At 40.3% G+C, this 14,647-nt stretch overlaps 1 protein-coding gene across 1 annotated transcript in view; it reads left to right on the top strand.

The window, feature by feature from the left end:
• fbn1 (fibrillin 1) overlaps positions 1–14,647 on the top strand; it is a 49,449-nt gene that overhangs the window by 14,457 nt on the left and 20,345 nt on the right. Inside the window, exons 8-32 of the mRNA XM_058089479.2 lie at positions 694–819; positions 1,055–1,180; positions 2,177–2,329; positions 2,417–2,635; positions 3,679–3,831; positions 3,930–4,049; positions 4,152–4,277; positions 4,891–5,013; positions 6,253–6,375; positions 6,718–6,870; positions 7,165–7,218; positions 7,741–7,866; positions 7,950–8,075; positions 8,175–8,294; positions 8,384–8,521; positions 8,600–8,650; positions 8,750–8,875; positions 8,968–9,195; positions 9,283–9,408; positions 9,778–9,906; positions 10,484–10,609; positions 11,249–11,374; positions 11,469–11,591; positions 12,692–12,817; positions 13,195–13,320. Coding sequence (XP_057945462.2) covers positions 694–819; positions 1,055–1,180; positions 2,177–2,329; positions 2,417–2,635; positions 3,679–3,831; positions 3,930–4,049; positions 4,152–4,277; positions 4,891–5,013; positions 6,253–6,375; positions 6,718–6,870; positions 7,165–7,218; positions 7,741–7,866; positions 7,950–8,075; positions 8,175–8,294; positions 8,384–8,521; positions 8,600–8,650; positions 8,750–8,875; positions 8,968–9,195; positions 9,283–9,408; positions 9,778–9,906; positions 10,484–10,609; positions 11,249–11,374; positions 11,469–11,591; positions 12,692–12,817; positions 13,195–13,320 — 3,273 coding nt within the window. The remainder of the gene's footprint in view (positions 1–693; positions 820–1,054; positions 1,181–2,176; positions 2,330–2,416; positions 2,636–3,678; positions 3,832–3,929; positions 4,050–4,151; positions 4,278–4,890; positions 5,014–6,252; positions 6,376–6,717; positions 6,871–7,164; positions 7,219–7,740; positions 7,867–7,949; positions 8,076–8,174; positions 8,295–8,383; positions 8,522–8,599; positions 8,651–8,749; positions 8,876–8,967; positions 9,196–9,282; positions 9,409–9,777; positions 9,907–10,483; positions 10,610–11,248; positions 11,375–11,468; positions 11,592–12,691; positions 12,818–13,194; positions 13,321–14,647) is intronic.

The following is a 14,647-nucleotide window of genomic DNA, read 5'->3' as shown; positions in this document are numbered from 1 at the left end:
CTTCCTCCAATGTCTTCTTATCCTTTAGTTCAACACACATGAATGAATCGCTGTAATTTCGTGAAAAGCCAATTGTATCAAGTATCAATGGCAATCACCTGTGGCTAGTACTATTGCAGCCCTGGTTAATAGCACTCATCATAAATAAATGGAAAAATGTCTGATTAATGCAAATGCCACACGATGGACGAGTGGATAGCATGTAGGCCACACAGTCAGGAGATCTGAAAGACCTGGGTTTGAATCCCCGCTTCGACATCTCTGTGTTTGCATGTTCTCCCTGTGTATGCGTGGGTTTTCTTCGGGTACTCCGGTTTCCTCCCACATTCCTCTAACATGCATGTTAGGTTAATTGGTGACTCTATATTATATAGGTATCAAAATGTGGGTGTTAATGAGTGTTTGTATATATGTGCCCTGTGATTGGCTGGCGGCAAGTCCAGGGTGTACCCCTTCTCTTGCCCGAAGTCAGTTTGGATAGACTTCAGCATACCCCCCACGACCCTAATGAAGCGCCATAGAAAATGGTTTGATGGTATAATTAATTCATGTGATGGTGTCAGATAATTTAATTCCTGGATGATCGGAATCGGCACATAAAATCCTGATTGGAGCATCCCTACTTATATTATTTGTCATGTATCTGTATATACAAGGATCACTATTAATGATACATATGTTGTGCTTACTCAGATGTGGATGAGTGCCAGGCAATCCCTGGCATATGTCAGGGAGGAAACTGTATCAACACGGTGGGATCCTTTGAATGTAAATGTCCGGCTGGACACAAATTCAATGAAGTGTCACAGAAATGTGAAGGTAAGAATTAACCCTCGACAAGCATATTCAATTCAATCACGACAAAGAACAAAAATGACAGTACTTGAGTTAAAGGTTTAATTAACAACATGAAAGTATTGTCTGTGGTAAAGTTTATGCCCGATTATTGCTTTGTGACAAAGGACCACACATAATGTACGTGTTTTTGACAAGCCTTTAAAAAATTTTCTAGCTGTGCTCCAAACTAGAAAATGAATTTTGATGCTTTGCTTAGATCTCGATGAGTGCTCCAACATTCCGGGTGTCTGTGGGACGGGTAAATGCTCAAACACAGTCGGCAGCTACTTCTGCAAGTGCCCTCAGGGATACTTTGTGTCAGTGGATGGGTCCAGGTGTATAGGTGAGTCTTTTTTTCAGGTCTAAATATCCAATCTGTATGCTATAGTCTCAGTCATTGCTTGGCTCTCACTGTACTATAAGTAATATTTTGTAACTACACCATAAATGAGACAAACAGTTAGTGGTATAATTTTATTTCCATTGCATCCGTATGCATTTTTTTTTGCCTGCAAACGTCTGTTTATAGCTTCAGCTAGTTTCTCAACAATGAGCTGCCTGAAGTCTTTTTTTCGCCTTGATTTCCCAATTTTTAATTATATACTGTATCTTAGTCAGACATTTTAGCCAAATTTGTTTTTCCTATGTTTCATGGCAGTCCTAGGAAAAGAAATGGCACTTTATTTTTTTAAAATAAAATAATAATACTGTATACTTAAAGGTGCTTAAAGGACAGCCATAAAGTCAATTGTAGAAATAAAAAAAAAACAGCCACAGTGGTAATACTGTATTGAGACAGTTATACCCACTTATATTTATCACACAGATCCTGAGCTGCAGAGGCAGAATGCTTTGTCAGATACATTTGCCCTCACATGAAGACATACTGTACAATTAATCTAATTATAAAAGAACTCACTTTGAGCCAAAAAACTCTTGTTAAGAATATGGGATAGAGTGGTTCACTAAATGTACTCACACCCTCATACAGTATGAAAACAGACGTTCATGCTACTCCTCCATGAAAGGATGTTTTTGAGAATGGAATGTCTAAAGCGTTCTCTCGTGTACCAAACATTTTGGTTTGATTCCCACTTTTGCCTGAAGAACCCAGCACATGTTCCTAAGTTAAACCTCACCACATGAAGACTAGTGAGTGTGGGTGTGAAACATAGCTCAATATATTTATTTTGCAGAAAACCTGAGTCATCCTGATGCACAGTGCCAAGGAGGTCCATCTTGTAAATGACTGAAAATGTTTTGTAAATTTTGTTTCCTCACCATGCATACGACATGTTACATCGTTGCCACTGACTTTGTTCCATGTGGTTTCCCATAGACACTCGAGGTGGTTACTGCTATGCCAGCTTACTGAACGGGCGTTGTGCCAACCAAAATTCACAGTTGCTGACTAAAATGCAGTGCTGCTGTGATAGTGGGCGATGTTGGTCCGATGGCTCCACCCCAGAAATGTGCCCCATCCGTGGAACAGGTGGGATTAGTCATGAGGTGTTACATAAAACATATCATTTATGTGTCCTCATGTCAGCTAAGCCATTTACTCTTGTCCCACATTTAGACGAATACCAGAAACTGTGTATCCAGTTACCCAGTATTAATGGTGGCCCTGGACCTGTCCCGGGGACCCCTGACCAACCGGTTATCTACCCACTGCCATATCCTGGTCCGGACCAGGGACCAGGGCCAATTCGACCACCAAATTATGGCCCAATCCCAGGAAATGGAAATGGTCTTGGTTCAGTGCAATTTCCAGTACCACCAATACAGCCTCCTCCTGGTACGCTGCTGCTTTTGCATATATATATATATATATATATATATATATATATATATAAATATATACACACACATTGGTATGAAGTTTGGGCACCCCTGATAATTTTCAAGATTGTCCTTTATAAATCACTGGTTGTTGGGATCAGACATTTCAGTTAAATATAGTATCATATAGTAGACCAACACAGTGATAGGTGAGAAGTGAAATAAAGTTTAAAGGATTAACAGAAAGTGTAAACAAACAAACAAAGTTATTTAAACAAAAGTAGGCAGGTACATATATTTGGGCACCCCAACAAAAAAATTACATCTATATTTAGTAGATCCTTCTTTTGCAGAAATAAACGCTTCCTATAGCTTCCAATGAGGTTCTAGATTCTGGGTGAATGTATTTTTGACCAATCTTATTTCCAAAACATCTCCAGTTGAGTCAGGTTTGATGGTTTCCAAGCATGGACAGTCCGCTTTAAATCACACCACAGATTTTCCAGAACGTTGTACTTGTTCCTCTGCATGAATGCCTCAGTAGAATTTGAGCAGTGTTTAGGGTCATTGTCTTTTTGGAAGTATCCAGCCCCAGCGCAACTTAACTTTGTCACTGATTCTTGAGCATTGTTGGCAAGAATATTCTTATACTCACTGGAATCCATGCAACTCTCAACTTTAACAAGATTTCCAGTACCTGCACTGGCTCCACAGCATAATGGAACCACCACCAAATGTTACTGTGGGTGGCAATGGTTTGTCTTGGAATGATGTGTTCTTCATCCACCATACATACCGCCCCATGTTATATTTTGTTTAAATAATTATTGCACACTTTCTGTAAATTCTATAAACTTCCTTTTACTTCTCATCTATCACTATGTTTGTTTGCTATATGATATATTTAACTGAAATTGCTGATCCAAATAACCAGTGATTTATAAAGGAAGATTCTGAAAATTACCAGGGGTGCCCCAACCACTTTTTTTTCCATACCACTGTATATATGTATATTCTATGATGAAATAATTACAACTGATACATTGACATATATTTCAGGCCAGGTTATCATCCAAACCCAGAATATCACCAACATTTGCCAGGCCTACCGTAATATCTGCCCAAATGGCCGGTGCATCCCCCTGCCAGGGGCAAATTATCGCTGTGCGTGCAACATGGGCTTCACTTTGGACACGAGAGGTGTATGTGTTGGTAAGTCACTGTGGAATTCAACATGTTTTCAGACAATACACAGTTGACACATATAGATAAAACATATAGATAAAAAACAATTGCTATTTCCACTACAGATGAAGATGAATGTGATAGAAACCCGTGTGCACATGGAGAGTGTGTCAACACCCCTGGGTCTTACATGTGTCGATGTCCTGCTGGATTCCAGTCCACAGCAACCAAGACTGAGTGCAGAGGTGAGCATGCACGTGTACACACACACACTCACACACTCACACACACAAACACCCATACATCGTAGGATGTACAGTATATAACTGCTGGTCTGTTTTTTTTAGACCTGGATGAGTGTGTCGCTAATGGACGAATCTGCAACAACGGCCGCTGCGTGAATACTGAGGGCAGCTTCCACTGTGTCTGTAATGCTGGCTTTGAGATCTCAACTGATGGTAAAAACTGTCAAGGTCAGTCACCACATCGGCACCTATGGAGTAGAACAGTTGGAAAAGTTCTGTTTTTTACATTGAAGTCGGCATAGTCATATCTAATTGACTGGGCTGCTGTTTCAATCCATTCCTTAAGGGAGGCATTTGCTTTTAAGGACATGGTGTTTAAAGACCATTTCAGTGCTATATTGAGCAACGAGTCATGCTGGGGTTTTGACTATAAACTATTTTTAACTATAAAATATTTATATTTAATGTACCAGTACCGATCTTTTTCCAAATAATTTGTGTTACAGTATTTTATGTCGCAGTCATGTATTTGTTTCCATTCATTTTAAGTACACTATGAAATGAAATACGTTGATGAAAGAATTGGAAACATTACATGAACACGTCAAAGACTGCCATTACAGATATAATAATGCTCAGTTTTGTTGCCACTGCATTCAAATGAAAGACCCAAGATGTATAATAGAAGCTTGGTGCAGTTTTCCGTGATACCATGATAAATTGTTTGTTGATTTTCAATTTCTTTTACATGTTATCTGACTTTGTTTTAATGATTCATTTTATGGCTGCAAAAATGATTATTTGGTGGACAGCTCATTAACTTATTTGTGATGGTCCTCAGACCAAGATGAGTGCCTGATCCGAAACATGTGTCTCAATGGACTATGCATCAATGAGGATGGCAGCTTCAAATGCATCTGTAAACCCGGCTACCTTCTTGACACCAGCGGACGCATGTGTGTGGGTGAGTTGGTAACATCATTCTCCTCTCATCTAAACATATTCATCTTCACTTTGCTATGGTTAGTGTACTGTGAGTAGGTGGCCACATGCCTAGTGTGATGGTATTTCTGTTATTAGAATCCTAAGGATAAATAAATCCTCTAAAAAGCCTTTCAAAAACATCCCTGAGCATCCTGGCAAGATCCCAGCTGGGGCTCGCCTGCTTTGGTCTGACGTTCACCAGCAGCCAGCCCTTCATAAACATAGTCATGTACAGGGAAAGGAACTTGGGGCATTGGGACACTGGGGCATTAACCATTCAAGCAACTTTCTGCTAACCTCTTAGTTGACTTAGATGTTAAGGATTTCAATTGGATTTGGTTGGACTACTTTCTTGAAACTGCAGATAATAATTCATAGTAGTAAGTAAATACAGTGCTGTAGTGTAATAGTCAAGATTATCAGCCGGATCTTGCTTGATAGCTCATCGTGGGTTGTGTAGACGGGGTTGTGATAGCTCTGTCAATGATTGATTGATTTGAAATCATACCAACGCAACATTGTGTAGCAATGAATGTAACAACGAAGAGAAGACATTAACACATCAACATCCTGAGCTTGGTGTTCTGTCCTGTTCTCCCTGACCATTTTTGTCCTGAGCTACTGTGTTTGGTACCTAAATGGAAAAATTACTTGAAATTGGAAACGCACTCATCATTTACAAACTCAGTGCCCTCTTTACCAAAAATCATGAAGATTAGAATTGTTAACATATTCTGTCATAGCTGAGTTGCAGTCATGTTGTTCCACTTGGCCTTTGGTATGGAGATGCTGACCTAGTTAAGTCATTGGGTGTGTTCTGACGTATGTGATCATTTATGAAACGTGAGTCAGAAGGGTCCCAGGAGTCTCCCTCCAAAAACTGAAAACCATCTGCACGCTTGTGGAATCATGGTTTATCACGATCATCATCGTGATATGCTCAAGATTATGATCCGTAATGAGAGTTCATGGGATTGAAATCCTGCCACAGCTTTGACTGCAACTTTCAATCAGTCAAGTAATACCCTAAAGTACAGTACTGGAAATTGATTCAGCAGAACATTTTTACTACCTCAGAATTGCTATTTGGTTGTTTGCCATTTTTGATTGCATGCGTTGACAGAAAGTGGATTAACACAAATATTTTCATGTTGCTCCAATGGAAAACAGTTGTCAGTGATGAGATATAGCCCAATCCCACTGTTTTGTCTTCTTTCAGACATTGACGAGTGTGAGACTCCAGGTATGTGTATGAACGGCCACTGCGTCAACACAGAAGGATCTTTTCGCTGTGAATGCATGGCGGGAATGGCGGTGGGGCTGGATGGACGGGTCTGTGTCGGTAAGGAACTTCTTTAGTCTGCTGTATATTCAATGACAATATTGTGCTCATTGCTGACAGCATGGCAAATTTATTGCTTATCTTCCTAATCAACAATAGGAAGGATGTTATCGTAATTAAAAACAGTAGTTTTAATTTTGACAATTGACATTATTGTGTAGTGCCTAATAAGTATTGTCTGGGAAAAGTGTTGTTGTTTGGTCAGGGTGAGCTCTCACCAGGATGATTTCAGCACAGGAGAATGCTTCATGTTTTCCCACTGTTTTTGTTTACTCCCTCTCGTCTCCTCTTCTGCCTCATCTCTCAAACACTCACTCTGCTCGGTATGTTCATATGACACAGACACACACATGCGCAGCTCGTGCTATGGTGGTTACAAGCGAGGCCAGTGTGTTCGGCCTTTGTTTGGCGCTGTGACCAAATCTGAGTGCTGCTGTTCCAACACTGAGTATGCCTATGGGGAGCCCTGCCAACCATGCCCACCACAAAGTTCTGGTAAGCACTTTAAAATCACATACAGAGCTACCTCCCATCCTTTTTCATTCAAAACACATCTACATGACTTGGGATGACTGAGACACTGAGCCTACTTTGACACTTTAGTTATAAGAAAATCACCAAGCACCACCAATTAAGATTACCGCACAGAAAACGCCAACAGTGCACCACACAAAGTGGGCATCTTCATATACCACTCAGGCAAAATGAAAAAAACATATAAATGGATAATAACATGGTAATAAATAGCTTGTTTGTTTTTTTTAATGGCCAAACTGTATTGTGTTGCAGCTGAGTTCCTGGTTTTGTGTCCAAATGGCGTCGGCACAACTGGAGATGGAAGAGGTATGCATGCAACAGTGTGCTTAGTTTCTACTATTGCATCACGACTACATAAGTTAATTATAATGTTGTTACTTCCCTTTTCATGCCAACCAAACTCAATAGGGTCAAAGAAACTCTTAAGTATTCCAGGTTGTTTCAAAAAATCAGTATAAAATATGAAAATCAAAGATCAATTTCTGACCGGGTACATATTTATTTTGCTGGTTTCAGTTATAAATTCAATCTCTGAAACTTGGCTTATGCTCTTGTGTTGAGGAAGCTCGATCCTCCTGCTGCAAACCCTTTCATGCAGTGTGCAGCATACAGCATTTCAAAACACGTAGTAGTCTAGACTGGTCACTAGGTGTCAGTAATGTTACATTGATGATGGAAAAGCCAGCGTCGGAAGTACTACTATACGATGTGACTCTCACTCTATTTTATGTCTTAAATTCAGTGTTGTCGGGTCTGGATTCAACGCCATGAATCAGTGTTGATATGTTTATACATTGAGGTGTGACAGCCTATTGTTTGTTTTCTTAGATATTAACGAGTGTGCCCTTGATCCGGACCTCTGCCAGAATGGCGTTTGTGAGAACATGCTGAGGACATACACGTGTAACTGCAATGAAGGCTTTGAGATAGACCTGACGGGCAAAAACTGCATTGGTAAGTGACCATTTGTCTTTATACATTGGGAAAATAATAAATAGACAGGTGAGCAAAATTCTAATAAATCTGTTTTCCTTCAGATATTGACGAATGTCTGATGAATAGGCAGTTGTGCGATAACGGCCTGTGCAGAAACACACCGGGAAGTTTCACCTGTCAGTGTCCCAAAGGATACACCTTTAATCCAGCAAAAGATGTCTGCGAGGGTTTGTGATGCATTCACTTTTAGTAAATACAATAAATACTATGTCAACTATTATGGGTGACTCGTGGATCAATCATATTGGTCATGTTCTTTGTCACAGATGTGGATGAGTGCAGTTCAAATCCTTGTGTCAACGGAGACTGCGTAAACAGCCAAGGGTCATTTGTGTGCTTGTGTTCAACTGGCAGTTCGCTGGACAGCTCTGGGCTTGAATGTATCGGTAAGTTTAAGTTCCTATTATGATAAATTACCATTCTTGTGCTGGTCTACAAATAATTCAATTTGGGGTTTGTTTGTCTGCTGAATTAGAGACGACTAAGAGTACTTGCTGGCTGAAGATGGTAAATGATCGCTGTGAAGTCAACATCAATGGGGCCACACTCAAGTCCCACTGCTGTGCCACACTAGGAGTGGCCTGGAACAGCCCTTGTGAGAAATGTACAAAAGGTAAGCCGTCTAATGAGCTAAAGGTTAGCTCTTTTCACAAAATCATCTTAAATGCGGGTTGTGTCATTTCATTTTCAGATCCAATCTGTGGTAAGGGCCTTGCTAGAGCCCGAGGAAACGTATGTGAAGGTAAGATGTGCTTTGATACATCTGGAACACATATAAAAACATAATGAGAACAGTAGAACCTGATGAAGCTGTTTTTTTTTTACCACTGCTGACTCTCAGATGTGGATGAGTGTCAAGTGTTTCCTGGAGTGTGTATCAATGGCAAGTGTGTCAACACACATGGCTCATTTTTCTGCCAGTGCCCTCCTGGGATGACAGTTGATATCAGCGGGAGAACCTGCATCGGTGAGTACCACAAATTTGTAGTCCTGCATAATGTTTTCCCGGATTCGACCCATGCAGAAAATCAATTGCTTCATATTTCCTGTTACTTCTAGACTTGCGCACAGAGCAGTGCTACTTAACACATGAGGATGAGCGCTGTGGAACGCCTATCTCGGGGAGACACCGCGTGGATGCTTGTTGTTGCTCAGTGGGTGTGGCCTGGGGCCCAGAGTGTGATGAATGTCCTGAGAAAGGTACTCCAGAATATGCCCAGCTCTGTCCTCGAGGACCAGGCTTTTCTCACCGGGGTGACTTCATCAATGGAAGACCCTTCCTCAAAGGTATAAGGGCCACCCACAGTGGAATACATACAATACATGGACGTTTAACCTGTCTCTCAACCATCTTTGTCCCTTGATCTTGCTCAGATATAAATGAATGCAGGATGATAAACACACTCTGCTCAAACGGGAGGTGTAGGAACACAATCGGAAGCTTCCGTTGTCGTTGTGATAATGGATACGCACTGGATTCCGATGAACGAAACTGCACGGGTAAGCAACGAAAGATGGAATACTTTTGGGATCGTAACTGGCTTACTTCAACTTAACACATGTTAGGTCAATGTGATACTACACAGATCCATGTTACATTTAAATGTGCCAAAATGTGCAAAATTGTTGTAACGCGTTTGCCCAAATTCAGTGTTCAAACAGGTCTGGTTGTATCTTCTTGCTGCTCTTGGACCCGTCAGTCTGATTAGCTTGTTTAACATATAGTTTGAAGTTAGAATCACAACATTGTGGCTTTAGTATGCATTGCATTTTTATATATTTATTTGCTATATCCATAATTCATTACTTTGAATAGTGGCAACTCTTTAACTTTTTTTCCTTGCTTCCCCTTGTTCTCCATCCTCATAGACATAGATGAGTGCCGCATCTCTCCCGACTTGTGCGGACCAGGCAGATGTATCAACACTCCAGGAGATTTTGAGTGCGAGTGTTTTGAAGGATACGAGAGCGGCTTCATGATGATGAAAAACTGCATGGGTGAGTGATAAATCCTCTTTCACTCACACAGAAAATTACAGTACATACGTATATGTTGGGTACATGTGTGGCTATGGAGGAGTATTTTCTTTCACTGCACATATACATAAACAGAACAGCCTTGAATGAACTAACATGTCAAACCTGAAACTGTACTCATAATGTAAACCCCCACGTGGCACACAATCCATGCAGTCCTTCATACAAATGTTTTCATGGCACTGTAGAGGTAATTGCCTTTTATTACATACTTGACCTCAGTGCACAATATTGCACATAGAGGCTCCCATTAAAAATGAATTTATGTGCAGCTAGAAGACTGAGAGCTACCATTTGAAAAAATACTTATTTCTGTTCTGAATTGCGTTTGGCCAACCTGGTTAATATTTTTGAGCAAAGTCCTCTCAAAATGGTGCGTCTCAGTGCTTGTGTTGGCTGAGGTTGGCCCACGACTGGCAACACAACAACACAAACGCAGGTTGTGTAAATAAAAGAAGCCAAATGTCATGATTCTTACTTCCAGACAGACAACTTTTATTTTGCATGAATCTCCAAGTTTTTATTCTTCCTCCATCAGACATCGATGAATGTGAGCGTAACCCTCTCCTGTGCCGAGGAGGTGAATGTGTCAACACTGAAGGTAGCTTTCAGTGTGTATGTCCTGATGGACATGAGATCGCTCCTGATGGCTCTGCCTGTCTAGGTAAGTGATGAGGTTGACGGGGTGTAGAGCTGGGTGAACCCTTTCTATCTTTTCTCTCTTAACTTTGATGTCCCCATTCATTTTGTCAATGAATGGATAGCTGGATTGATATGTATGGATTGTCTCTTTTCCGTCCTTCTGCCTCAATGTTTTCTTTAGCTAAATGGATTGGCCAAGTGACTTAAGTCTTTGTATATGCGGGATGTACAGTTTATGTATTTTATGGATGCATGGGCCAATATAAACTACAGCTCACACAATAAAATAGTATGACAGTCCACAGCACCGCATGAGACACTTGATATGTCATGCTAAGATGCCAAGTAGTTTGTGCTTCATCCATAATATACAACCAAAAGGACCACAGGGTCAAATGATTTTTAAAATGTGGTTTAATTGAACTGTGATGTTACATTTAACCTTAACCATGACACGTTGCTTACATAAACAAAATCATACATCAACATCTAAAATGCAAAGAACTTAAGAGAACAATGTATTCACATTTGGCAAGATAGACGCCAACAGTATTTACATTTATGTAACAACTGACCCACTACAAATGACTACAATGGACATGACACCAGTCACTTCAGAGTTGACTTTTCCTTCAGTAAAATATCATTTGTTTTCTCACAGACATCAACGAATGTGAACTGAGTGACAAGCTGTGCAGACATGGCCAGTGTGTCAATATGATTGGACGTTACCAGTGTGTCTGTGACACTGGCTACAAATCTACGGAGGACAGGCTGGACTGTGTGGGTGGGTAATGTACATGTGCATGTACACATTCCCATGTACATGGATTCGTATAGGATTGAGGCAGTGTCACATGTTCCTGTGCTTTTATTTTCAGACATTGATGAGTGCACCATTGAGAATGGCGGCTGTGAAACGTTTTGCACCAACTCAGAGGGCAGTTATGAGTGTAGCTGCCACGCCGGATACGCTCTGATGCCTGATCAGAGAAGCTGCACAGGTAATTCCTTAAATAGCTTTCCTCTTGCACTTCAGTGTATTATGCAGTTGACATACATTGTACATAAAGAAGGTTAGTGTTCATGTAAAACCATTTGTTTGATAGTGAATAAGGGATTTCATACCTAATCAATTATTGGTGACTTTTCAAAATTCTCCATTATTATCAGCACACTTAATGGTGATATATCATTGTCATATTATTAGGCCTGTTAATCAATTAAAATAGTTAATCACAATTAATCAAATGATGCCCACGGTTAACTCACGATTAATCACAGATAGAAAGAAGTTTGTATCTATAAGTGTACCTTTGAAAGATTATTTTAAAGTTAATACTTTTATCAACATGAGACTGTGTAATGTTTGTTTTATGCAAACATTGTTTTTCTTTTTTTAAACAGTTCAACACACAATGGACCTTAATGTATAAAAAACAAACAACAAGTAGGCATTGGTAAGGTCAACTGTCCATTATTCAAATATCATTTGCAAAGAATATAATTGTGACTAACATTACACATAAAGGCTTTTAAAAACACCCAACAACCCAGTGAAAGGAAAACAAAAAACAACAGGCAGTATTAAGACAGCGCCCATATACTGTAGTGCAGTCAGGCTATAACTTATACTTCACTTTCAAATACTCTTACAGAGACGTTCCGTACACACACCAAAACTCTTTTACACTCACTTTACCTCACTTTTCATAGTCTGTCAACATGCAACTTTTATCTGTCGTCTTTGACAAACACAGCAGTTCAGGCACAAACAGCATGTTAATTGTGCGTCAGAATAAATAGCCTCAAAGGGAATTTTTGTTAACTTGTCATTAACACATTAACTTTGACAGCCGTAAGTATTATACTTTACACATACGTACTGTCATAATTGTATTTCACGAGTTATCATGTGCCCTGTCAGTCAGCTGGGGTAGGATCCGGCTCCCCTGACCCTCAACAAAATGTGTTCCAAAAAAATCTATTGATAAATAAATGTGTATCACTGCATGAAACTGTTACTTGTTGGAGTTGCTCTCTCCCTACTCCAATTGATTTGCCTTTTTGAAGTTTTGTTTGACTTCATTTTCAATCTTTTCAGATATCGATGAGTGTGAGGAGAGCCCAGATATCTGTGATGGAGGCCAGTGTACCAACACTCCAGGAACATACCAATGTCTCTGCTTTGATGGCTTTATGTCGTCTGAGGACATGAAGACCTGCCTTGGTAATTGATATACTTTCACTCTTAAAATACTCAAAACTTTAACTTACTTTTTTAAATAAAACAGCAGATTAACACTTTGGTGGGGATTAACTATCTTTTAAAGGTTATCCAAAGGATGTGTCATGAGAATAAGACTTTATGACTCAGAGTGGTAAGAAAGCAGTGAGTAATGTTGATGACATTAAAGTGAACATTGCGGTGGAGAGGAATGCCTGACATTTAGATGTCTGCTTCCACTGAGAAACAAAACAAAAACCTCACAACAATGATTTGAGCGCTTCTGAATGGGTCTTTGAATGGTGCCCATTTTTCTTCTCATTAAAACCAAGCACATGCTCATTCTTTAATTGCACTGTTTCCTCTTGCTTCCTCTCAAGATGTGGACGAGTGTGAGCTAAACCCCAACATCTGTCTTAGTGGGAACTGCGAAAACACTAAGGGATCCTTCATCTGTCACTGCGAGCTGGGTTACTCCGTACGCAAAGGAACGACAGGCTGTACAGGTGATGAACGCACACACAAACACGCTGTCAGTGCAACGTGAGTGAAAGTGAGGACGAAAATGAGAAGCATGTTTGTGGTTATGGTGAACAGCAGGTTCAGCAGAGAATGCAATGGTAATGTCTGACTGATCGGAAGCATCTCCAGCATTACTCACCAATGTGAGAACATTCATGAAGACACATAACGGCAACAGGAGCAGTGAGGTCACAATCTTATTTCAGATGCATCTATCACACATGCATGTATCACATTGCACCTTTGTTTGTTCCTTTTGCTGCTCATTCATTAAGGTGAGTTAAACATTATGTGATGGTTGGAAGAACTCTGCAGCATGTAATCACCCGAGATGGCTCCAGAGCACATAAATACATAGGTCATCCAGCCTGATAGAGTTTAAACTCATAGCTCATCAAGTCTGAGTGAAGTCTGATTTACAATGGCTCTTAACAGAGGCCTAGTTGACAGCTTGGATTGGGACTTTATCTGGCCTCATCTTGCTAAAATGAGTCAGACGCACACTCAGCAGCAGCACGTCTACCTTCAGACCCAAATAAACATGGTTTGTTTGATGTGTGATTAAAGCTAGCCACACTTAGGCACTGGAATCCTTTTAAAATATCCAGTACAGTACAGACATGGTAGCAGGGACGCAAACACTTGTGATTCACAGTTGTGGAATTTCACCTCTGGAATACCAAGGAATGAAGAAAGTAATTCCTCTCAGAATTAACCTGCTATTCTTTTTTGGACAAATGTGTCTCCTCCTTCTTCGTCTTCTTTCTCTTTTGGCTTTTCCCTTCTGGGGTCGCCACAGCAAATCAACCGCCTTCATCTAACCCTGTCTCATGTCCTCCTTCACTACATCCATAAACCTCCTTTTTGGCCTTCCTCTACGCCGCCTACCTGGCAGTTCTAAACGCAGCATCCTTCTACCAATATATTCACTGTCTCTCCTCTGGACATGTCAGAATCAGAATCAGAATCAGAAAAGGTTTATTGCCATGTATGATCCAACACATACTAGGAATTTGTTTTGGTATAGTAGGTGCAGACACATCAATTAAAAAAGAATGAAAAATACAAAATATGAAAATACAAAATATACAGAATAAATGTCCCAAACATCTCAGTCTGGCCTCTCTGACTTTATCTTCAAGGCCTCTAACATGTAATGTCCCTCTGATGTATTTGTTCCTGATCCTATCCATCCTGGTCACTCCCAATGTGAACCTCAACATCCTCATCTCTGCTACCTCCATTTCTGCTTCCTGTCATTTCCTCAGTGGCACTGTCTCTAGACCAAACAACATAGTCTCCACAATTTGA

Source organism: Doryrhamphus excisus, linkage group LG13 (genome assembly GCF_037039965.1).
Source record: "Doryrhamphus excisus strain RoL-2023G ecotype Guam linkage group LG13, RoL_Dexc_Guam_v1.1, whole genome shotgun sequence".
Taxonomy (NCBI): domain Eukaryota; kingdom Metazoa; phylum Chordata; class Actinopteri; order Syngnathiformes; family Syngnathidae; genus Doryrhamphus; species Doryrhamphus excisus.
Note: the sequence above shows the minus strand (reverse complement) of the source record. Positions and strands in the feature narration are given on the sequence as shown.